Raw genomic sequence first — 23,385 nt, 5'->3', positions numbered from 1 at the left:
GGATTGTGTTCACCTCCTGTTTCTTGCGAGATATTGCATGTGTGCCTTTTGCAGGTGATACCGCAACATGATCATATGCTGTTGCTTGCAGGAATTTCTTGTTCAGTCTTCTGAAGAAAGAAGCTGGACTGGCTGTTGATCCAATTTCAGCGGCGGTGAACAACGCTGATTACGCAATTTGCGTGCTTCATGGCTACACGGCAGAGGCGACGTAGCTTTCGCACGTATCCGGGGTGAATCGTGGATACAGTTAAAATGTGCAATCGCATTGTACATTTGCACGTTATGTTCAGAGGCACGCTCAGACACAAACATGAACAGCAAAGTGGAGCGATCAGCAGTCTCAAAAGGAGCTTTCAAGGGGCACAAAATGGCGCCTTCACTCCACATTTTGTCTCCGGTAGTTGGCCTCACAAACAAGAACAGTACGCACAATACTGTGCGGCGCAGCGCATGGATATATATGAACACAAACGGAACAGCAGAATAGATACATTTGCCACAGGAAAAGAAGGGGGGGGGGGGGGGACTGACAATCAAGGCGACCATGCTCTCACAGATAAAACAGTGTGGACAAAAAGAGACGGGGAAGATTCTCATAGCCATGAGAAAACCTCAAATAGGACACCAGAAGGCAAGAGAAAAAGAAAAATAGAATAGAACAGAGAGTGGTGTGGCTCTTACACAGCTCCTACTATTTCCACTACACACAAGTAATCTGACAACTATGCCAAAGATATGGACTACCCTTATGTGATATCAAACACATTTCAAGCTTCACCAGCGGTATAGCTCTCTCTAGCACGAACACATTTCAAGTTCTGCCTCTTGTGGAAGCTGCAGTTCGGTGAGCCCCTTGGACCTGCAGTAGAATGTTTGGACAAAATGGGCATCAAACAAGGTAGAATCAAAATGCAGGCACGTCGGCTAATTACAGTGCTATATCCAGCTAGTTGATAACCGACATATGCCTTAAATCTCTAGATTCAATCCAACTGCAGGTTATACAAAGAAAAACAATCCATTTGACTAGATTTCTTTCAGATGTTTTCACTATGCCCAGGCTGAAATAGAAAGAGAAAAGAATCTAACCAAGACCGTTGGCATCTGAAGTCCTCATGATCCTGAGCCTCTTGACTGAGCCTACAAACATCCTGCAGAGAAGAACAATGAACCATATTAAAGAAGGCACCTCGAGAACTGTCAAGAACAATGTTGACTAGTCTTCAGCTTCTAATGGTTAACATAGTGCAGGATACTTACTCCCATGGAACATCTCCAACAAGCATCCAGTCCCCATCCCTGTCCTCGTATGTGAGCTGATATTCCGATGAGTTGTCCAATAGCTTCAAAGACTTCGTGCTGCCTGATAATGCCAGGATCAATATAAATCAGATTTGAAATGAGAGGAAACAAACATCCTCCAAACATCGTGAAACTACTTCTAGAATCGTGTAACTTCTTAGGTACATGTATTCAGATATTCGAGTTTACAACCGCATTGCAGTAACTATAGCACAATAGCCCCTAATGCAGTAGAGCACTGAACTGACAAATCAAGTGGGGTCATGACAAGTCCTTCGTGATTGCGAACTATTGCCTCACCATTACGATTTGTAGCAATACCATCACACTTCTGAGTGTTGGTTTATGGGAAATTAAGCTCTACACCATATAGTCCGACATGATCAGAATATCCACCACGCTAGACTATGGAAAGTAAAAGGATGATCAGAAGATGACTTACTAGAAGTGCAAAGACCGATTGATGGCTTCATGAACATGAGCTCAAGGGTTGAGGCAAGGGTCTTATATGAGCGCTGGGCGTTGAGATCCACCTTCCTTCCGATGACATCCCCATCCATGTTCACCTTCACCCATCCGACGACCCGTCCCTTTTTCTCACTCTCCTCCTTGTCTTTCTGCACTTCAGATTCTGCGGCGGCCTTCTTGGTGCCGGTCTCTGAGGCGTTGTCCTTGGCCTGGTTAAATAGGCTGTTCATCCTGAAGGTTCTTATGGGTGGCCATCCCACCACTCCAAAGCTGCTACCAAACCGGAAAATGCAATTCAGATTAGTTGAAGTTGATTTGGGTAGCTCGGCAAGAAAGCAAATGCTATTGTTTTCTAACTAAGAGAATGATGTCATGTTTGATGTTTCAGAAATAATCTTTACGATATTGTCCTGTCAAAAAAATTTGTTGGTAATTGCAGATCTGAACGGCAACACAACCACCAAAAGTCTCCCTTTTTTATTCTCTCAGGGTGTTGCACAGGATGCTCATAGAAAGAAAAGAGATTTAATGAAGGAAGCGATGAAAATCAGGTAGCTTTGGCAGCAAAAATAGTCTTAGCCTCTTAGGAGTAGTGTGCATAAACAAGAGCGTTGCTTTTCCGGAACAAATTAGGTGCACGCACAGTAAGGCATCCATCCTATGATCCTAACAAGCAACGAAGAGCCGCTTATAGTGATAGACAGAGATTCGATTATTTTCCCCTGAAAGCAAAAGTGCATGCTTTGCCACATTTGTTCTACATAGGCAAAAAAGAAAGGAAGAAACCTTCCCACGGAGCTGTTGTTGCTGCTCACCTCTGTGGGTGACCGGAAGCAACCGTTCCCTGCGAGGTGGTGGTGGTGGGTGTCACCTCAGCCCTGGCCCTCTTGCTCGCCGTCTCAGTCGCTGCCCCTGCCGCGGGGGAGGACGAAGACACGGAGGAGTCTGGAGACAGCGCCCCCGGCTGCAGGTCCCTGGCCGTAAGGATCCGGCACAGCGCCGGCGACGGGGGCTGCTGCTTCTTGGAGCCAAGGCAGAGCCCCAGCTCCAGCTCGTCATCCTCCTGCTCTTCCTCCTCACCGCCAGAGTTCTCCTCTACCTCCTCCGCTGCCGCAGCAGCAGCAGATGGAAGCGGCTCGCCGGAGGCGAACGCCGCGGTGGGTCCCGCTCCTCCTCTCATCGCGCTGCTCTGGTGGCTCTGTGACTGTGTGAGCGTGGATGTGTGTTTAAGGAGAGACACCTCGAGAGGGAGGAAAGGAGGAAGCTACTATTATTACGAGAGAGAGAGGGAATGGGATCCCCTGACGTCAGAGAGCAGTCCAATCAATTTTGGACGTCCGATCTGGAACCGACAGATCAGATGGTCTGCTACAGTACCACGGTAAACAGTAAAAGGTATACAGTAAACATGTGAACAGTAGCTAAAAATACTGTTTGGAACTGTAGCTACGTCAGAGAACTGTAGCGCCAGACACAAATTACTGTGCTCCTCTGACGTAAAACGAGCTACGTCAGAGTAACCTTTTCCGAGAGAGAGGGGGGGGGGGGAGCTGCCTGAGCGCGGAGGTGGAATTCTGAGTATGCGTGCAGTCCTGTATAGGAAACCTTCGTCTCCTTCAAACCTGACTTGTGGCGCCCACAAATCAGGTTAACGGCGTGAGAACAGCAAATGCATATATTATCAAGAAAAATGTGTTTAATTATCTGTATATATTACTTTAGTCAGATCTAATGGATGTATATATACATATATGGTTACATCTGCAGCGGATGTAAGTTATGTATTCACTCATGCAGATAGTGACACACTTTTTAATTTTACAAAATTATTTTTATATGTGAAACTAATCATAATCTTAACTCTTGCATTCACTCATACGACCTTAGATTCGGTCAACTAAATATAAACTCGGTTCAACTTTTCTAAATAGATACAACTAAACAAATATTTATTTTTTTAATAAATATGACTCCACTCAATTATTTTCTCCTCAGTTTTCATATACGTTCCATACAAACAATCAATCTCACCCTAATTTCTACGGAGCACCGGCCACCTATTAAAAAAAATTCTAGTAGTTTGAAAAAAACAAAGAATAGGTGTTTCCTTTAGGCAAAACTTTCACTACGAATTTTATAGCTATTTTTAAACACTCTTTGGAAAGGTGCTAAGATGACATAGTTTTGAATTGAGAAATTTTATAGTGGTCTTAGAGCAATTTGGACTATCTGTTTTTTTATCGGATGATTCAGATGGGTTAAAATACTATCTACTATCTAAAAAGTAGTATGAGTATTATATAGAAGGAGTATAGGTAGTGGAAGAATATTTTTGGAAGAAAAAATGACATGGAAGCATAGATTAACTATTGCTCCTCCCACCTCGCTACTTATCGCAGCTGCGGCACTCCTGCTCTGGCGCCATAGAGACGTGCATGTCGATCGATCGAAGCCGTCGATCGAGCTCGAGGTGGGGGCAGCGGAGCAGGCAGCAACAACTGCCTGAGTTAAAGCTTGAGCGAGAGGTGGCGTTTGGCTCTGGTGGGCTCCGGATCGGAGATGGTGCTGGATCTCAATGTGGCGTCGCCGGCGGACTCGGGCATGTCGAGCTCGTCCGTCCTCAATTCCACAGACGACGGCTTTCGATTGGGCCTGCTCGGGAACCCCGACGACGAGGACTGCTCCGACGAGCTGACGGTGTCGGGCGCCTCCTCGAGATTGATGACGCGACAACTCTTCCCATCCCCGGCCGCGCCGGAGCCAGAGCCGGTGCCCACGCCGGTGCCAGTGTGGCAGCCGCGCTGAGGATCTCAGCATGAGGCAGAGGCAGGTGGTGGTCGCGGAGAAGATGCGGCGCGGGCCAAGGTCATAGAGCTCGCAGTACAAGAGTGTCATCTTCTACAGGAGGATAGGCCAGTCGGAGTCGCACAACTGGTGAGCCTCTGATCTCTCCACTTTGTAATTTAGCATCCACTAATCCATATTTGATTTGCTCATCAAACTACTAATCATTTGCTGCCTCTGCCTCTACCGCTTTGTTCTCCTGCCTATAGGTAGTTTTTATGAAAATACAGTAATTATAAAAATATCTAATTATATAGTTCATACTACCTCATGCCTATAGATAGTATAGAGTACCGAAAGTTCTCTTACATTTCTTTTTTCAAACAATAAAATTTGTCTAAGAGCTTGCTTAAAAGATTTCACATATATCATTACAAGAACAAGCCGAACTAAATCATATAGCAATGTATCGTGGTATCTCAACTTTGTTCATTACTGGAACAATTTAAGCCATCATCAGGTGTAGTCAGATTTGTACGATGAATTGTAACATGGACATGCATCCGACTAAGCTCAATCGCAAAAGCTTGCTAGGTTTTAGGCAACCATGTCGTTTGCAAAATGAGCTCATTATTGACCTTATGGCAAAAAATCAACAATAGGTAGGGAAAATTCCTACTTGAATGGAAATGTTTTAAGGAGATATGAGAGTAACTATCGACATTCACAGTTTACGAAAGTGGAATCCTTACCTAAGGTGGTGGGCTAAAATGGTCCGAGGAGTGAGGGCGAGGGTGAGGGGAGGGCAATTCCATTCAACCATTGAAGAGCTAAAGGGGACTAAGAGAGTCTAATATAGCATTACAAAAAACTCATGAGTTAGGTTTTATCTAGCCTTGTATTAGGTAACAACCTACATGAGATTGTAACGCTACCATTTCTTAATCAATAACTTTTTTTCTTGAGAAGAAAAGGAATGTTAGTTAGATGAACATATAAAAATGTTTTCATGCCTAATAGGTACTTGTAGTTTTAGGCTCTGTTTGGTTCGGCTTCTGCTACTTAAAAATAAAAAGGTAAACTAAACAGTTCGTTGTGAAAATAGCTTATAAGAAGTAAAAATTACCATTGTTACTAGAAGTCCAAAACTAGTATGGAGAAGCTTTTGTACCTTCTGAGGAATAATATTGTGAGGAGTATTATATATTTTATCTATATAAAAAATCAATTTAAAAACAGTTTTAAAAAATCTCAATTCAACCAAATAGAGCCTTAATCTTGGTGCAGATATCATCCAATTTGGGAGAAGAAGAGAAGCATTTCGGTCTTGTTCATCCTTGCCCATTGGGTGGTGGACCCCGGAGTTGCTTTTTGTTGGGCGTACAAGATGCAAAAGACAAGGGAGAGAACAAATACTAGGAGGGGATGGAGAAAAGGTCTATCAGGTGAGTCCTCTCTCGTCTCATTTATGGTTTACTGAAAAAGAGAGAATAAAAAAATAGTTTTAAGTATGGTGAGTTATAAAGAATAAAGAATAGAATCTTTTAAAAAATATACTGACAAAAATAAAAAACAACAACTATCTTTGCCCTGTCCAGCTGAAAGAGGACGCTCCAGAACTGTAGCTAGCAAGTAGAGCACATTTCCCAAACTAACCTCTGCTACATAACTGTATATAGCTGGAGCAGTAGTCCTTGTCTTGTTCCCCCTTTTATGCAATGCGTTTTTGGTAGATGTTTGTTTCTCCGTGTCTTTTTTTGTTTGCAAGAATGCTTGGAAACGTGAGTATATTATATATGATGTGGCTACAGCTAACTCGCAAGAGCAAGGGGAAAACCGGAGGGGGAGGAGCGCGTGTGCTTGTAGCGAAAGTAGCATAGTACGATGAGGGGAGGAGAAGAGTTTTTTTATAGAATCGAGTCTTATAGAATTTAAGTTTTAATAAGAAAGCGAAGCGAAGGGGGACAAGCCGACAACGCGCGGCAACTGTCTGTCCCCACCACACCATTCACTCATTTCTTTATTTATTTTTCCTCTGACATCGTGCCTCCGGCTCTCTTGGTGTCTCGCTGGAAGGGAGCAGGCCCACCAACCTATACAGCCCGTGGCCCACCGTCAGCCTCTCTCCGCTGTGCGAAGCGATTCGCGATGATGTGATGGCGCCCCGAGGATCCGCGCCATCATGCATGCACACGAGGACGGAGGACCTCTTCTTTAAACCAAACCTGTACTAGCACTGTTCCTGTATACTACTCTCTTTGACCAGAAGCGGCCTCTCCTCTGCTTCTTGTCCCTCCCTCGCTACTCGTAGTCCACCGTCCATCTCGCAGCATCACTCGTAATAAGAGCACTACTCCAACCTTAACAGTGGTTTAAAATGCCATCAGGTCTCATTTGCCTAGTAGACAGCACTAGGCAATCTTTCCACAAGACTCATGAGCGAGAATTCATGCATGATTCAATCCACTGGCCGCAGGAGCGGCCAATGTCTAAAAGATATTGGAGGACGTACTATCAAGACTTGCAAACTGAGGGGAACATGCATCAAGCTTAAACTCGTGCTCCTGTTTAATCAGGAAACCAACCCCTGATAAGGATTTTTCTTTGCACTAGGTGAATAGGTGATGGATGGGGACATTTCCAAATGCACCGAAGCATCCAAGTTAAGCTCAATCTGAAAGCTACTACTGTACACCCTAGAATCTGATACCAGCGCTGGCCCAATGAACAAAAAGGCAGTACACCTCACACCTCAGGGTCGCAGCAGCAAGAAGCATCTCAACAGCTTTTTGCAATTCCTAATCAGCCTAGTGAACAAAGGCAAGGCACTATCCTTATCCTTTTGGTTCAAGTACACAAAGGCAATGGACGAGTTCCTTGGTCAACATCAGATTCGGAAACAAAGCAACAGAGACAAGCTGACAACGTTTAGGAGCTCACTGGTTAAAACACCTTTTTTCTTCTTAGCTGGCTACACTGTCTGAATTCTGATCATGTCACAGAAAACGTACTACTATAGAATTCCCTTTTATTCCTATACCGGTAGTGTCTGAGGGAAAAAAACATAAGGTAGCAGTCTTACTGCTTTAGGATGCAATACACTGATGCCTTGAAGATGATAATACTGATTCTGCAACTCTACTTTGCATCCCTAGATAGAAAATTGTGTGACTGTTTCTGCCGCACGTTGGAGAGCTCGTCCACCATGTCTCCCCGTTCAAACACAGCTGCAGCGCCCATTCCAGATCCTGCAATTCACGCAAATGCAACATGGTTAACCACAGAAGATCAATTACAGGTATATGCCGTGCATTCTATATGAACGTATTTTGCCGAAATAGGCAATATGTAGTTGTATTTATTAATTTAGCATCCGTATTCGGCGTACGGTATATCGAAAATGAATTTTAGATACACCGTGTACCGAAAAAGTGTTTTCCGACACACAGTGTGCCGAATACGGGCAACGGTGTCGTATTCTGCATACCGTGTGTCGAAAATAGCTTTTTTGGTACACCGTGCGCCGAAGACGGATGCTAAATTAATAAATACGACTACATGTTATCTATTTCGGTAAATATGTTCATATATGTTGTCTAATTTTGAATTTTTGCCATATATATTGGCAGAGGGAGAAAAAACTAACCAATGCACATGGTGACAACACCAAATCTGCAGTCTCGGCCCCGGCGCTTCATTTCATTCAGAAGAGTAGCCACACACCGGGCACCTGAACAACACAAAGAATCACAAGTTTACATGGCTTGCTCAGACATCTGGTAGCAGGTACTACGGGCTCGTTTGGATTGCGCCCCGAGTCGCCCTGCCATTTTTTTGGTGTTGGCTCATGCAATCAATTTCACGCCAACGTGCAGGCGAGACGTGGGCGGCGGAATCATGCGCCAATTATTTGGCGAGCCGACCTTTGGCAGGGCGAGCACACACGCAATCCAAACGAGCCCTGCTAACGGCAATGGTAGTCCCGCGCCCTAATAATTTCACATACAAGTAGACGTTCAGTTACCTGTTGCACCCAGAGGGTGTCCAAGGGCAATCGCACCTCCATTTACATTTACTTTGGAACGGTCCAGTCCCAGTTTGTTGCAGCAATAGACAAACTGAGAGGCAAATGCCTACACGTGGATGACTCGGGTATCAGATATCGTACCTAGGTAAGTGGAAATTGTAGATCATAACAACTAAACAGACCTCATTCAGTTCAAAGAGGTCAATGTCTTCAATTTCGAGGCCAGCAGACTTCACTGCAGCGGGGATTGCTACAGCAGGACCAACACCCATAACAGCTGGATCCACTCCAACAGCTGCAAAGCTCCTAATAGATCGTCGGAAGCAACATTTGAACGCAACAGTGAATTTAGGCATTTGGGGGACCGTACGCCTCAACAACGAGGATAAACACGATGTGAACTAGTAACAATGAAGGTGATGTTTGTAAGGAAAGGCAGATAGAACACCTGAAAACACCAAGAATAGGAAGCCCTTTCTTCAAAGCTACAGATCTCTTCATGAGAAGAACAGCTCCAGCACCATCACTCACTTGACTAGAATTGCCTACATAGGTTGATCGATTTCTTATGATGTTTTTTTTAGCTACGAGAAAGCATACTCTGGTTGCAAACTGCAATACCAGTGCTAACGAAAATAGTTGAGTTTTGAAGTACCTGCAGTTGTACTTCCATCCTTTTTAAAAACTGGTTTAAGCTTTGCCAATCCAGATGCCGTAGTCCCCGGCCTAATTCCATCATCAACTGATATCACAACTTTCTTTTCCTCTCCGGTTTTGGGGTCAATGATCTGCACAATAAAAAGAGTATTAGCAAACGCCTGAAACCAAGACTATGATTAACAAAATTCACTGTTCTTTTCCTAGCTAATCAGACTGAAGAATTGGTCTGAAAACAAGCGTATTAATTACTGCTAATGTTGATGCAGTTAAAAACTAGGTTAACCTTCTCCTAATCCCCAGTTGAAATGAGTTGGGAGCAAGAAAACAAATTTCAACGTCTCTTACCTTTGTAGGCACTGGGACAATCTCATCCTTGAACTTTCCTGAAGCCGTAGCTGCGGCAGCCCTCCTATGAGACTCGGCCTGCCACAATACCAAGCTTTAATTGCCATCTTAATGAAGGAAAGGAGCAATCAAATTAAAACAGTCGACGCCTAAGGAACTCACAGCAGCCTGATCTTGCTCTTGCCTGGTTACACCATATCGATGAGCAACATTTTCAGAAGTAATTCCCATGGGCAGAAGACAGTCCTGTGCTTTCTGGAATTCACTTATCTGCAGAGAAAATGTGTTATCAAAGCCAAAAAAAAAATCTGTAGCAATACAGAGTGTGAAATTACAATCCTTACTTTTGGGTTTACTTGTCCTTCCCAAGCAACGGAATTTATTGACATGGATTCCAAACCTGCACCAATCCCTGTTTTGGAGGAAAAACAGGAATTCAGCAACTTAAAACTGAAGGAGCTACGCAACAAAAATAGCATATATTTTCAGCATATTGTAATTACCTATGTCATAAAAACCAGCTTTTATAGCAGCAGCAACATCAGCTACAGCCTGTAACCCAGATGAACATTGCCGGTTGACAGTTCTAACGGGAACGTTTTCTACAACAATGAGAAGGGAGAATAAAATTACAGTCCAGAAGGCAGAATCCCACTGCTTCATATGACGGTGGCATGATTGCAAACATAGAAATTACCAGGGAATCCAGCATAGAAAGCAGCCATCCTGCACTCATTTGCCCGCTGCGAACCTGGACCTAACACCGTCCCAACTACAATGTCACTTATTTCAGCCGGATTGATTCTAGTGTTGTCCAGAACAGCCTACATACGGAAGAAGCAAACACTAGAACAATGAGCTTGTGTGCCTTGAGTTTGAGCTTAAACAATGAGTTGTACTGCGCGAAACCAATTCAAACCTTGAGCACAACGGTGAGTAGGTCCTCCGGGTATGTGTCCTTGAAACCTCCTCGCTTGGCCTTGCATATTGGCGTCCGGTATGCGCTGCAATGACGCAGCCAAGAAAGAAGTGATATAGCGTGATTTGTATCCACTCAACTGGATGTAAAATTGTACACATGTAGCATATTCATTCATACTGCCGTGACTAAAGCAAAAAAGCTTTGCAACTTGAGAGGAGTAGTTGCGTTTCTGGCTTCTGCGTAATACTGACGTGCACCTATCGGTGACTTGAATTGCTGTATTTGCAGACCAGCCGTTCTCCTTCTCTGCTACTATTCTCGTAAAGTAGTTGACTCGATTAAAATTGACATATCTCGTCACCTAATTTTCGGTTCCCCTCATGACTAACTGAAGTTTTTGCGAACTTGATCCAATTGGGGCGCATCAATAGTCTCACTTTAATTGTGTTTGATCTGATCCTATACGGAGTAGTAGTTCCTAGTAGCAGCAGTTTAGCTAGCATATAGGCCGATAGGCGATCATACACAACGGTAAAAGAGGGGGAGGGGGATTAGTAGGAAGGCTTACGCGACGACGACGACATCGTCTCCAAAGGAGGAGCTCCTCTGGTAGGCGGCGCTGTCCCCGGCCGCGCACGCCGACGCCTGGGCACCCCCGTCAGCGGCACGCAGCACCAAACCAATCAGCCAAGCCAATCAATGACATGAGGTCGAAAGAAGAGGTTGCGGCACGGAGGAATAAGCGAGACCGACCAAGCAACCAACCAGTAGATGAGGAACTCACCGCTAGCTGAGGCTGCGAGGAGGAGGAGGAGGAGGAGGGGAGAAGGTGGGCGAGGAGGACGCGCTGCCGGTCGATCGCCTTCTCCATCGCTTCCGTCCTAGGCTAGCTCGGGTGCGCGCGGGCGTTGTGGTGATGGAAGGGGGAGGACTGGGGAGCAGAGGAGAGGAGAGGGCGGCTTGTCTTTATGGCGCGCGGCACGTAACGTGACGCAACCCAACTCAACCGCTCAACGGATGGGATAGGGATGGCACCACCAGTCCATACCGTACCGTAGAAGCAAGGGCGGAAGGGGTTATGCGCTCGCGGGCTGCACTTTTAAGCCCAACAAAAATAAATTAGCCTAATCAAATAAAGGTTTTGTTCATAATTAATTTACACTCATTTCGCACCGCATATTCTTACTTTCTCTATTTCTTCGTACCATCGCCGCACATAGATCACTCGTACATGTGTTTTGCTTGCTACTAATCGTTGCTTCAGTACTAGCTACGAAACCATGAACTTAGAAAGATATGCTCGTGCTTTCTCCGGCCATCCTAATCTCTAATTATTATATGGAACTTTATTTTATAATTAGATAAAAAAATTAGGTATGAGTAAAATTAATTATATTATGTATTCTTTAGTTATGATGATGAAACATGACAACTCTAATATCTTTTTCCAATTTTAGTATACTTTGATAGTTTTTAGTTGTTGACTAATTTAGTCATGATGAAGAGGTTAATGACGGTCAATAGTTTTTATAAGCCAGCTATCTTAAATTCTAGTTATGTCGAAGATTTTAATGTGACCGTTAATCAAACTATTGAATCAATTGGTATGCAAACTCTTATTCAAAATAATTATACAACGTCACAAGATGAACAAGTAAGAATTATAACTATAACATTTAAAAGGGCCTAAGTAAACATCTTCAAATTTAATTTAAGATACTTATTAGCTAATTAATAGAAAGGATAATTAACTTTCTTTTATATCACAAAACATATATTGCTATACTTGTTATGTATTCTCCAATTAAATCACAATATATGCACATATATCATCATATCATACTTCTTATCTTATCCGATGAATGTTGTCAATATTGCAACCTGTCCATTCGATTTCTGGCTCCGCCTCTGCGTAGAAAGTTTCTAGTCCCTTTCGCTTCCTGTATTTTGGTCTCGGAAACTTACATTTTCGAAAAAGACTAAAAACGAGTTTCGTGCTTACAGCCAGATTGATCTACTATCCACCTGTCGCTAATATTTTGCTTAGGCAGCGTGTGGATTGATGGAATTGAAAGAAAAAAAACCAAGATATTCTGATCCCTCTAGATTATTCATTCTTTTTCTTTTTTTTAAAAAAAAGATGCAAGTTGATGTTCCTATCGACTTCGTTTGGGTTTACCTAAAACCTTTTTTTATTGAGAAAAAAATGGTACCACCAACAAACAAGCCAACGATACGATATATTTATCTGTATCTGGAGATACCGGTATGTTGATGAGATATGCTCATAGCCTTGGTCGTAGAGGTCCGTATGGACGGGATATATTCAGACTATATATATTTATCGGATATGCTAATGTCCGCATGGAACGGAACGTGCCATGACTCGTGAATTCGTCGGACTCCATATAAGCTGACGTAACGCCTGACGCACGATTGGGTCGGATACCACCGGACAAGTTATTTTTTAAAAACAAAATTTACAAACATATACGTCCCTTGACTGGTGTCGTCCGTCGTAACTAGACATTTCTTTTTTAGCGTGCGCGAGCGAGCTTCTGGGCAAACCTCCACAGCCTCCATTCTTTCCGTTTTTAGAAAAAAAAATCTCCCACATCTTTTCATTTTTGAAAAAAGTTTGTACGAGAGAAGATTTGTTTGGAAAGTTTGCACGAGAAAAGTGTGAGAAAAAGTTAATAGAAAAAATCTGCTTAGAAATTTTAAGAAAAAAATTTAGAAAATCTTTATATGGGTCCATACACGTTTTGCTTCACATTCAGTCCACGAAAAGCCACCCGACAAAATTATGTTTTCCATACGTTTTGCTTTACAAACCGAGCTGTCTTTGACTCCTTCCTCGAGTCGAGTCATACGCAGGATAAGATCGGACCCTCCTAGCTAGACAGCGCACCTCTCGTAGGCACACAACAAACTCAGGAGAAGTTCGGACGCCAGCTCTTAGGGGCCAACCTCTATGGACAGTCGTCCTGCCAAATTTGCTTATGTACTTAGCGGAACATGTGAGAGCACAAGGCCACAGTCGCCGAGACCTTACGAGCATAGGGGGTCATCCCGAAGCGGGGATGCATTTAGGGAGTAATTTAGGGGTTACATTGCATGTATCATATATTATATATATCTTATTCTACTATGTTAGTATTCTACATCTAGTTTATTTTTTCAGCTTTAGTCATCCGTCAACATACTCTGTCAGCATTGCGATGTTAAATATAAAAAAAACAATCAATTCTAAAAAATAGTCCTAATTTCTTTTGAAAAAACAGATACTTGACGCATGTTCAATGAGCGACATGTTGCAATCGCTTATCAACACTGACAGCTCACATCGACATGTCACCTATTGTTGAACGAACGGTAGGTCCTTTCGCCTTTCTAATGGGTGATAAGAGTCTATTTGCAATTTTTCAAATCGGACACATATATTAGCAAACATTTTATGTAAAAAATAGAAAAATAAAAATATCCCGGACATGTGCCGGTAACGGCCTCCCTAGCTTGCTTCTAACTGTGAACTGCTACTCAGTTTGTTGGGCTCCGTTACGGCCCACCAGGGCTAACATTTGATCGACTGTTACATGGCCCATCGCCTGATGCGACAAAGCTGACGACCAAGCAAGCAATCCCGCGGGCCTGACGACAAAGCAGCTCCCGTCTGCACGCTACACTTGACAGGCACGCATGCAACAAGCCGAGGGGACCCCGTAAGGATTTTGCAGAAATTTTGTAGAAATTCAGTTCAATCCTCGCCGGATTTCAAAATTTTACACGGACAAAAAAAAAAAAACACACCACAACAGTAGAAAGCAGCGGTCAGTGGCGTTACTGATTAACTACCACACCGCACGCACAAATACCCGAGGACCACGACGATCGGAGACAGATCACTACCGCCGCGGATTCCAGCGAACCCATCAACTCGCCGGTGCAAGTGTAGCACTAGTCACCAAATCAAAGGCCATCCATACCGGACAAACTGACGAAGACCACGGACCATAAAAACAAGAGGGGAAAAAATGCAACTTCAACTTCATCAACTCTTCTGTACCAAGAGCATGTCATGGATCCACTCACATTCGGTCACCTTATCCACTGCCACGTGACAGGGGCCCACGGGAATCTCGGCAACCAGTCACGGTGCAACACGTCTGCCATTCCGCCCCTGTGCAACAACCCATCATTGGAGGGGAAGAACAATTCCAGCAGGCAGCTAGCACGTCCAAATTTCGACGTCAGTTCACATCAGAACCGGAGCAAATTCAGAGCAAGGACAGACTCAAACCAGCCTCCTTCACCGAATGCAACTCATCAAGTCGCCCTCAGAGCTCAGCACATATCCAGATCCAACACTTGCTTATCCATAGGTAAATACACATGCGCTATCACTCCAGTAGCATCACTGTCAGCCATTGTAAATCAGGCTGAGCATAAAATTACCTGGTAGTTACGCCTATATGCAGAAGAGGTCAGCAGTGAGTAGCCTAACCTGTTTAGCAGATGATAATCCCATATGAGAAGCAGGAGCATCAAGTCAACCTGTCAAAGTCTACCAATAGTATCTTTTTTTTTACAGTCATTGGTGGGCCAGGCCTTCCTATGCATGCCTATCCACCTCAGCTCCTTGACACTGATCGTTTTATAAACCCCCCTACCCTGCAAGGATCTGCAGAAGAACAAACAGAAACCAGTGAGACACCCGCAAAAGAGTGATCACCAAGCACTCAAATAGCTTCCTGCCATCAATGGCGTGCATCAATACCTTCCAAAGTTGCTCCATTATCAGAGGGGCAAAGATCAACACAAGAAATAAGAGCAGTGATGGAAAGGGACCACCGACCTTTCAGTGCAGGGCGTCGACCTTCGTGGACGGCAGCCTCAGGCTTGAACTTGACGAGAACCCGGAAGCGATCATCTCCGGCGAGTGGCCAGAGAACTTCTCCCTTCTGAGCTACGATGATCTCCGTGCCTACCTTGAGTCACAACAGGAAATCCAAGTAGGCAATCAGGTACTCCCTTCTTGTTACCATTGTTCTTCCTCTTGATCTCCTCAAGCTCTTGCTGAACTTTGAACGGGCTGGTGAAAACAGCATGTGGCACTCTTGCTTGAGGCCATGTCAGCACCTGTACTAGTGGCCACAGCAGAGCAAACGTTGGAGGAGGTTGAATGCCACTTCGAGGCCGTGTCAGGTTTTCCAGTTGTAGACAGCAGCCTCAGATGTGTTGGGGTGGTCGTCAAGAATGACCGGGCCAGAGCTTCTCATGGGGTCAGCTAAACCCTCCTCCCTCCCTCCACAAGAGAACAATATCCATTTTGTTTGCTGATCTATTGCTACTTGTAACAGTCAAAAACGAAGATTGCAGAAGTCATGACCTCACCAGCCATCACACTATCATCTCACAAAACAGTGATGGGTAACCACTGTTTTCATCTTACGTTTTCTTTCCATCTAATCTTTAAAGTTAATCTAACAGTACATGTGTAACGTCTACAGATGCTGCGGCTCTGATGCTTAAGAAGAAGATCCACAGATTACCAATTGTAAATCAGGATAATCAAGTAATAGGTGAGTATCAGAATGGTGACAAGCAAGAGACAAAGAGCTGCGTGTATATACTTGATTTGTATTAATTCTTAACATCGATTACCCAGAGCATGTTGCAAGCTTAATGGGTTCTAATCACTATCAACAGGTATAGTTACCCGTGCTGATGTTCTTCGCGAGTTGGAAGGCCTGCTGAAGAATTAGAGGTGCAGCAGGTCATGCTTGGAAGCTCCTGTGTATATGTAAATGTGTCCATGGTGCTTTTGAGTAGCAAGCAGATCAATACTCTGTAAGAGTGAGCTCTAGCATCCGCAAAAATAAGCCAGGAAGATTTGAGAGCTTTTCCTTATAAAAGAAGCACGCCAGGAAACTTCTGCTCTGTGTTGTACTTCCTGCACGCCAAACATTTACATATGTAGTCAATGAATTTCAGAGCAACATAAATGGATGTTCCTAAAGTAATCTTTTAGAAGAATGTGCTCTGTATGGGATATGCCATACCAAAACCAGAGCAGAACAATGGAAGAGAGATGAGAAAATGCCAACGAATGAATGTACTAAATGAAAAATTGTTTGAGAAATAAGGAACTGAAATAACTCCAAGGAGAATCAAAATAACATACTCATTCTGTACAGCATTGCAATGTGAAACTGCATAAATCAGGAGACCTCCCCTTGATCTTCTCCCAAAGCAACACTAGCAGCAGAAAAAACCATTGATGGAGAAGATCGTGCAGGTTCTTGTGAATCAGAAACAACTTTCATCTCCATGTTTGGAATCACTGGTGGCTTTGTCCTCCGAGTAACAGTCATTTTTAACCCCGCAGTTGTGTGAATCGTTGCTCCAGTTGTCATCTCAACCTATTATATTGCTCATATATAATGGGTATGGATATTTATCAACTATAATGAATCAGAAAACTGGTGGAACATACAGGAGGTGCTCCTGGAGCCATCTGAAAATCAAATCGCTTGACAAGCATTGCCGTTGCCACCACATTCTGCAATGTCTCAGCATGTCTATGTCATTGTAGTTTGAAATCTCGCATATTCTATAGTGATCACTTTGTTACTTACTTAATGACATGAAATATTCATCTTGTAGAAGCTAGAAGTAGAAAAGAAAACCAAGTCCCAAAAAATTAAAAGGTTACCTCAAAAGTGGCAAACATGTCACCAACACATTTCCTTGGTCCACCACCAAATGGTAAGTAGCTGAAAATTCAACAGGGTATATGAATCCCACTGTTTAAATGGTTCACCAGGCATTAATTAATGCGGTGGTGGCCAACAAGTGCCATCAGAATGTAGCTGCCACTTCCTTGATTGCAACCTTTCTTTTGTTGATTATTTGAAAGATTCACTCTTAAAATGAAATATAAAGTGACCCCCAGTAACAATGTTGTCGCCCTAGGCTAACAAAATAGTGACAGAGAATCTCAATCAATGGGCTGGGTTACGTCCATCTCCTCCACTGTATCATTTAAAAAAGATCCCATCTAATTGACCTTATTATGTGTCTGGTTAACCACAGTCAGCACTAGGATGTGGTTCTGCACTATGTCAGAACTAGTATCTCAAATAATTTGAATCCCATCTGGAAAGTTAGGTGCGTCCATGAAGTTGAAAATAGGAATCAATACTATCTACTAACGGTGGCAGAATCGGCGAGCTCTCAGGGTCCTGATACTGTAGCTACTGTAGCAGTAGGCTTTGTGTATGTACATATGTATACGTATATAGATACATGTATACGTGTACGTATATATATATATATATATATATATATATATATATATGCAATTTTATTTTTGGGAAATTCTAGAAAAATGTCGAAATGAATATTAGTTACATTAATAAATCGGCTGAAAAAATCTAAAATGCAAAGAAAAATATCTAAAACTCAAAAAAAAATATGAAACAATTTTTTTTAGGTTAGTATTACTTTCACCTACATGTTAAAACTATGTGCATCATAACAGTACTATTGTTTTCTCTATAATTAATTGAATGTGTTTAACATTAATAATTTTATAAATAACTATTGAAATGTACAAAATTTATGAACCTAATTTTTTTAGTCTTCTTTTGTTGTGCTCTACACAGCAAAATAAAAATGGGCGCGGCGTAGGCGCGCCAATCAGACTAGTTAGTTGTAGTTGTGCTCTGGCTATCTCTCTAGAATGATTTTGTCGTGTGCAGTTGTCAGCTGATGACCAGATAACTTAGGGGACCCAATAACTCTTGTCATTTGATCTAAAAGAAATAAGAATCAAAGTTTTCTTCAGAGAACAAGCAGAGAAGCTATAACAAGCAATTTAAAATTTTCCTCTGTTTTTGCAATCAAAATAACTAACAAAAATTGGCAACTTGAGTGAAAAAATAGTGTCAAAAGATTTGAAACTAAACTATAAGTGCATTTCAGTACAGTGATAAAGATGGAACCTGAAATTCTGGTTTATCTCGTTTGGGTTAGGTCCGTCCAAAGGCCATCTTTCTGGGTTGAAAACATCTGCATCATCCCAATGCTTTGGGCAGCGGTGAAGGTTCCAGACAGAAATAAAAATGTCTTCTCCTCTTCAACAAAGAAAAATAAAACTATCACATATCAAAATATCAAAGAGCAACCATTAGATCAAGTTACCTAGGTACGAGCAATGACACTTGGAAAGCAGAAAGAAAAATATTATGTATAAAACAGACTGCACAAAATTGGGAAGAAGCAGTAGGCTTGCACATTTTATATAGTTGTTTAGACTAATATATTACTACCAATAGGCTACTCTCTTGACTGCCTATGGAGTTCAAAAAATAATGCTGAATAACCAACAAAAGTAGCAGAAATCTAAGGTACCTCAGCTACTTCCATGGTGATAAACAATCCTTACAATTGACTTGATACTAAATCTAGCCTTTTTACATATCCAACAACAGGAGTTTTTTTTTACCGGAACGGCAGGGGAGCCCCCTACTGATTTTTTTCTATCTTTGTACAAAAAGAATGTATGTACAAAAAGTCTACAAAGGCCGTAGGCCCAAAGCAAGACCCTAAACATTCTCTTAAGAGATACTACTCAACCAATTATCTAAAAGCAGCTTTGTTGATGGTTTTGCCCTAAGCAGATTTGCCTAAACTTGAGGCTAAATACTAAGCTAAGTAGTTAACTGAATATTTGCAGGCATCAGTGACTCAATATAAAGAATTCTGCTAGAAAATATTTTACCGGCCAATTGGGTACTCTCCCAGCATATCATCCTCAAGTGACCGACGAATTAAAACTGGTGGCTGTGGATACAGTCTCAATGACTGCAGCAAATATGATTTAGTAATGTTTTCATTCAATGATGAAATTCGTTATTCCATGAGCCAGCACTGTTAGTTACATACTTCATTAATAACTCTAGTGGTGTACTTCAGTTTCTTCACATCTTCAATTGTCGGCAAACGATCACCTAGAACATTATCAACCTAGGGACAAATAAGTGAGAATAGTCATTTGAAAAATAAAACAGAAGCATGCAGCTCGTTGAAAAAAAAATCTTAAAAGTAAAAATGTGAATCTACCTCATCTTGAAGCTTGGCCATTACTTTTGGATACTGCAGGTTAGCAATAGAAAAAAAAAATACATAAATTAGTAAGTGGCTTAATATATATGCTATGAAGATAATCATAAATAACAAGTCACGAGATACTGCTATGTTAATACAGCAGTGATTTGAGTTACTGATAGTAGTGTACCTTAGATAGAAGGTAAAATGTCCATGTTAAGACCGCTGCAGAGGTCTCATGGCCAGCTATGAGCATCGTCATCAAATCGTCACGAAGTTGCTTGCTGGAGACCTAAAGGCAGATGGATTGAAGCAATGTGAAGATGAGAAAATTAAAACATATAAAACAATTCACAAGTTACATCATACATCATCTCCAGATGCCAAAAGAAAGTGAAGAATACTAGGATCTTGCTCATTCATGTATTCCTCGTGAAACTGAAGATCTTCTTGCTCTACCAGTCTCTGCAATGGTAAACAGCAATCTTACAGTCATGGTTTTCTAAATTCAAGAATGTACAACATTAGGATCAAAGTATTAGAAAAGATCTACCTTGCATATAGCAATTAGTTCATCAAGAGTACTATTGATCAGCGCAAGAGCTTCATTGACCTTCTTCTGCCGGGGGGAAATGTCCTTCCATATTGGTATTTCCCAGGTTGGTATAGGAGAAGTGCTGCGCATTTCTGCTTCCCTTAGTGTTACGTACACTGCCTGATCACCATCCCACAAACAAAAGGGTAAGAGTTTCAGGCAAGAAGAAACAGAAGGAAAGAAAACCAAAATGAACTCCAGAAATAGAGCAAGATCTGAATGATAACCTCGACTATTCCGTTATCGTAAGATAATGAATCGAAGTCATAATTGAACACTGCTTTCCCAATGACATCTAGAGTTAGTCGAGAAAATAAAGATTCCATCTCCACATCCTCCCCATCTGATGCTGCCTTGTCCAATTTCTCGCAGAGCCGATCTGAAGCTTCTCCGAAGAGACCTATCATTGCGGTCACATACTGCAAATCCAAATTAAGGTGACTAAATTTAGACTACAAAGAAAGAAGTACACTAAACCTTAGTATCTAGAAAGCTAGGACCTTCTGATGCAGTGCTGGTACAATAGCACGCCTCCGAACACGCCAAACCTCACCATCAGCTGGGATTAAACCCGTACCCATCACAAACTCCAATATTTCCGCAAGAATTCCCTGCATCACCATAATCAAATAGCAGGCTCTAATCATCTCTGCACAACGATCCTATCTTTCCGACTGTCAGAAAATATATGTATCCAAACTGATAACCAAACCTTGGAATAAGCTTTGGAGTTGTCCCTCAGGATGTGCTTAGCTATAGCCGGGTCAGAGACAATAAGGAAAGACTGGAACAGAACAAAACTTAAACATCAGCAACACGCTACTGGAAATGCTCCCGCTTTGTAAGCAATTTTTGCTTAATTTCGCGTCACCTTAGGACCAAAGTTGAGGCGAAAGATTCCGCCGTAGGTGAGGAAGAGGTCATAGAGCGGCAGGAAGAAGGCCTGCCCTACGACCGCATTCAACGATCCCACTGCCTGCGGAATCTCCGCCCCCCTGCGCGCCGCACCAGCGCCGACCAGCCTCGTGAGCAGCGCAGCGGCGAGCTCCCCGGGCGGCCCCAGCTTGGACAGTCTCCCGATGAGCGGAGCAACCCATCTAAAAACCCCAACTTTCCCATCGAATCAGCACCGGAGCAACGCAAGAAACACGCAAAAGAACGGAGGGGGAACAGGGAGCGCTTACCCAGGGCCTTGGACGGTGAACTCGCCGGACGCAATGCGCGCGGACAGCTCGGCCCGGCGCCTTTTCTGCTCCTCAAGAGCCGGGCCAGAGCCGCCGCCGCCGCCATCACCACCACCAGAGGCTGCGCAGCGGTTTAGCAAGCGGCGACGGCAGGAAGCAGGAGGGAGACGGAGCTGGCCCTGGCCGGCAACGAAGAGGCGGAACGGGGGAGCGGAGGAGGAGAGGCCACCGTTAGCTGTGGTGGCTGCCATGGCGGGCGTCGCTGCGGCGCAGCAGTGGTGCAGTGACATGGAAACTTAGTGCAGGAACAAGCGGTGGAAGTGGAAGCGGAGGGAGGAGTCGGGGATGAGGTGGATCGGAGAAGGTAGAAGAGGCGGGGTGGACGTGGGGTCGGGTCGGGTGCTCCGTTTGTTGCCTTCCGGGACGAGATGCCCGAACAGGACGACCGGCCCCGCAAAAACGTGTACCTTCCCAATCCAAATCCAGGAGAGGGGGTAAAAATTCAAATTTAGACAATATATATCAGGTAATCTTTAACAGTTATTTTAAATTTTTATTTTTAAAAATACTATTACAACATCCTCTATTATTATTATAGCATTATTTTTTTTTATCTCCAACAGCTACTTATTTTCTAACTTCTACTCATTTTTTCTCCCTCTGGCCCGCTGTCACCCTCTATAAACAGTACAACTACAGTATTGCTACAGTATTACTACAGTAACAGACGCTGTTTTTCCCTCCGGTTCCCCGTCAGTATCTGCGACAGTGTGCTACATTACTGCTACAGTATTACGGGTGCTGCAGTTCACAGAGGCTGACAGCAGGATCGAGAGAGAAAAAGAGGAGTAGAAGTTAGGAAATGGGGTAGCTGTTGGAGATGAAAAAATAAGGGATGCTGTAATAGTGATAGGGGATGCTGTAATAATGTTTTGGAGATGAAAATTTGAGGTAGCTGTTGGAGATGGCCTAAGTATATTAGTTAAAATAGATAATATATTATTGTATTTATAAATTTAGTATCCGTATTCGACGTATTATTTATCAAAAATAGATTTTTAATACTGTACGCTGAAAAACCCGTATTCGGTATACTGTGTGGTGAATACGGTACTATAGCCTATATTCGGCACACCATGGACCGAATATCAACCGTATTCGGTACACGGTGTGCCAAATACGAGCTACAATACCGTATTCGTCACACTGTACGCTGAATACGAGCTACAGTACCGTATTCGCCACACTGTGCGCTGAATACATGCTACAATACCGTATTCGCCACATGGTGTGCTAAATATGACCGTATGTCGAATTAATGACCGCACGACAGTCAAATGCCATATTAGGCACATGGTGTACCGAATACGGTTGATATAGTATATCGAATATGGGCTACAATACCATATTCAGCATACGGTGTGCCGAATATGATCGGATCTGTGATTTTTCGGTATACGGTGTATCGAAATTCTATTTTGGTAAATGATGTACCGAATACGAATGCTAAATTATAAATACGATAATATGTTATCTATTTCAGCAAATACGCTTATGTATATTGTCTAATTTTAGATTTTGATGACATTTGGCTTCTCTGACGGGGATCTTCGGTGCAAAGCCAACTAACCCAATTGCAGTTTGGCAGCCCACAAAGTGCAGAACTTTTTATGATCACTTTCTTAAGATAACACATGCAACGGCGTGTTAAAGCTCTTCAGAAGTTCAGAGACCCAATGCTCATCGATCACTTTTTTTTACACTGACCCTTTTTACTCGGAGCCTTCATTGAAGACTACTAGAGGATGCGACGCCGGGAGATTGAACCCCGACGGATTCGACTCTACCACTAAGCTTTGCTACTGGACTCCTTGCCCGTTCGCATGCTCATCGATCACTAAACCCGGTGTTGGCACTTGTTCCATTGAGACCTTGTTTGGCAAGAAATACAGGTGAGAAACAATACAAGAGGGGATTGGGTTGA

At 43.0% G+C, this 23,385-nt stretch overlaps 4 protein-coding genes and 1 long non-coding RNA gene across 7 annotated transcripts; 1 reads left to right on the top strand and 4 right to left on the bottom strand.

The window, feature by feature from the left end:
* Nucleotides 1–530: 530 nt before the first annotated feature.
* On the bottom strand, nucleotides 531–3,058 carry LOC133920921 (auxin-responsive protein IAA10-like). Of its 2 annotated transcripts, none has more exons than XM_062365561.1 (5): nucleotides 2,589–3,058; nucleotides 1,748–2,046; nucleotides 1,264–1,366; nucleotides 1,093–1,154; nucleotides 531–862 (listed from the first exon to the last, which is right to left on the bottom strand). In XM_062365561.1, the coding sequence occupies exons 1-5, from the start codon at nucleotides 2,951–2,953 to the stop codon at nucleotides 771–773; spliced, it is 921 nt and encodes a 306-aa protein (XP_062221545.1). In that variant the 5' UTR covers nucleotides 2,954–3,058; the 3' UTR covers nucleotides 531–770. The 2 variants fall into 2 exon arrangements, with proteins under 2 accessions (XP_062221545.1, XP_062221546.1); XM_062365562.1 differs by having other exon boundaries at nucleotides 1,748–2,043.
* Nucleotides 3,059–7,493: 4,435 nt separating this feature from the next.
* LOC133920919 (3-ketoacyl-CoA thiolase 2, peroxisomal-like) lies at nucleotides 7,494–11,478 on the bottom strand. Its single transcript, XM_062365559.1, has 14 exons — nucleotides 11,296–11,478; nucleotides 11,080–11,156; nucleotides 10,509–10,593; nucleotides 10,287–10,413; nucleotides 10,093–10,191; nucleotides 9,934–10,001; nucleotides 9,752–9,859; nucleotides 9,590–9,667; nucleotides 9,240–9,372; nucleotides 9,033–9,129; nucleotides 8,767–8,890; nucleotides 8,582–8,690; nucleotides 8,204–8,287; nucleotides 7,494–7,805 (listed from the first exon to the last, which is right to left on the bottom strand). Exons 1-14 carry the CDS (start codon nucleotides 11,380–11,382, stop codon nucleotides 7,696–7,698), a joined length of 1,386 nt encoding a protein of 461 aa, XP_062221543.1. The 5' UTR covers nucleotides 11,383–11,478; the 3' UTR covers nucleotides 7,494–7,695.
* Nucleotides 11,479–14,211: 2,733 nt separating this feature from the next.
* LOC133920918 (uncharacterized) lies at nucleotides 14,212–15,194 on the bottom strand. The gene is made up of 2 exons (XR_009910183.1): nucleotides 15,066–15,194; nucleotides 14,212–14,979 (listed from the first exon to the last, which is right to left on the bottom strand). It is a non-coding gene; the product is annotated as an uncharacterized LOC133920918 (long non-coding RNA).
* LOC133920917 (uncharacterized) lies at nucleotides 15,184–16,451 on the top strand. The gene is made up of 5 exons (XM_062365558.1): nucleotides 15,184–15,535; nucleotides 15,617–15,793; nucleotides 15,872–15,941; nucleotides 16,022–16,093; nucleotides 16,221–16,451. The coding sequence occupies exons 1-5, from the start codon at nucleotides 15,272–15,274 to the stop codon at nucleotides 16,274–16,276; spliced, it is 639 nt and encodes a 212-aa protein (XP_062221542.1). The 5' UTR covers nucleotides 15,184–15,271; the 3' UTR covers nucleotides 16,277–16,451.
* Nucleotides 16,121–21,822, bottom strand: LOC133920916 (protein LUTEIN DEFICIENT 5, chloroplastic-like). Of its 2 annotated transcripts, XM_062365555.1 has the most exons (16): nucleotides 21,402–21,817; nucleotides 21,089–21,314; nucleotides 20,930–21,001; nucleotides 20,718–20,828; nucleotides 20,445–20,636; nucleotides 20,176–20,337; nucleotides 19,992–20,087; nucleotides 19,813–19,914; nucleotides 19,638–19,670; nucleotides 19,461–19,541; nucleotides 19,297–19,379; nucleotides 18,518–18,649; nucleotides 17,227–17,287; nucleotides 17,008–17,073; nucleotides 16,696–16,933; nucleotides 16,121–16,464 (listed from the first exon to the last, which is right to left on the bottom strand). In XM_062365555.1, exons 1-15 carry the CDS (start codon nucleotides 21,689–21,691, stop codon nucleotides 16,733–16,735), a joined length of 1,908 nt encoding a protein of 635 aa, XP_062221539.1. In that variant the 5' UTR covers nucleotides 21,692–21,817; the 3' UTR covers nucleotides 16,121–16,464; nucleotides 16,696–16,732. The 2 variants fall into 2 exon arrangements, with proteins under 2 accessions (XP_062221539.1, XP_062221540.1); XM_062365556.1 differs by lacking the exons at nucleotides 16,121–16,464; nucleotides 16,696–16,933 and having other exon boundaries at nucleotides 17,020–17,124; nucleotides 21,402–21,822.
* Nucleotides 21,823–23,385: the final 1,563 nt, after the last annotated feature.

Source organism: Phragmites australis, chromosome 6, assembly GCF_958298935.1.
Source record: "Phragmites australis chromosome 6, lpPhrAust1.1, whole genome shotgun sequence".
Classification (NCBI taxonomy): Eukaryota; Viridiplantae; Streptophyta; class Magnoliopsida; order Poales; family Poaceae; genus Phragmites; species Phragmites australis.
This window is presented reverse-complemented; position numbering and strand designations above follow the sequence as displayed.

Bases quoted from the DNA above. Each gene is read 5' to 3' on its own strand.
- LOC133920916 (XM_062365555.1), bottom strand. From the start codon at position 21,691: ATGTCACTGCACCACTGCTGCGCCGCAGCGACGCCCGCCATGGCAGCC. The intron at 19,542-19,637 runs GTAGATTCACAT...ATTTGTCCCTAG, and splicing joins TGGCCAAGCTTCAAGATGAG to GTTGATAATGTTCTAGGTGA. The intron at 19,380-19,460 runs GTATGTAACTAA...TATTTGCTGCAG, and splicing joins CCACTAGAGTTATTAATGAA to TCATTGAGACTGTATCCACA.
- LOC133920919 (XM_062365559.1), bottom strand. From the start codon at position 11,382: ATGGAGAAGGCGATCGACCGGCAGCGCGTCCTCCTCGCCCACCTTCTC. The intron at 11,157-11,295 runs GTGAGTTCCTCA...GGGGGTGCCCAG, and splicing joins CCTCGCAGCCTCAGCTAGCG to GCGTCGGCGTGCGCGGCCGG. The intron at 10,002-10,092 runs GTAATTACAATA...CCTCCAAAACAG, and splicing joins AGCTGGTTTTTATGACATAG to GGATTGGTGCAGGTTTGGAA.
- LOC133920917 (XM_062365558.1), top strand. From the start codon at position 15,272: ATGGCGTGCATCAATACCTTCCAAAGTTGCTCCATTATCAGAGGGGCA. The intron at 15,794-15,871 runs GTCAGCTAAACC...TACTTGTAACAG, and splicing joins GGGCCAGAGCTTCTCATGGG to TCAAAAACGAAGATTGCAGA. The intron at 16,094-16,220 runs GTGAGTATCAGA...CACTATCAACAG, and splicing joins TCAGGATAATCAAGTAATAG to GTATAGTTACCCGTGCTGAT.
- LOC133920921 (XM_062365561.1), bottom strand. From the start codon at position 2,953: ATGAGAGGAGGAGCGGGACCCACCGCGGCGTTCGCCTCCGGCGAGCCG. The intron at 1,367-1,747 runs GTAAGTCATCTT...TGGCATTATCAG, and splicing joins AATCGGTCTTTGCACTTCTA to GCAGCACGAAGTCTTTGAAG. The intron at 863-1,092 runs GTTAGATTCTTT...ATTCTACTGCAG, and splicing joins TTCAGATGCCAACGGTCTTG to GTCCAAGGGGCTCACCGAAC.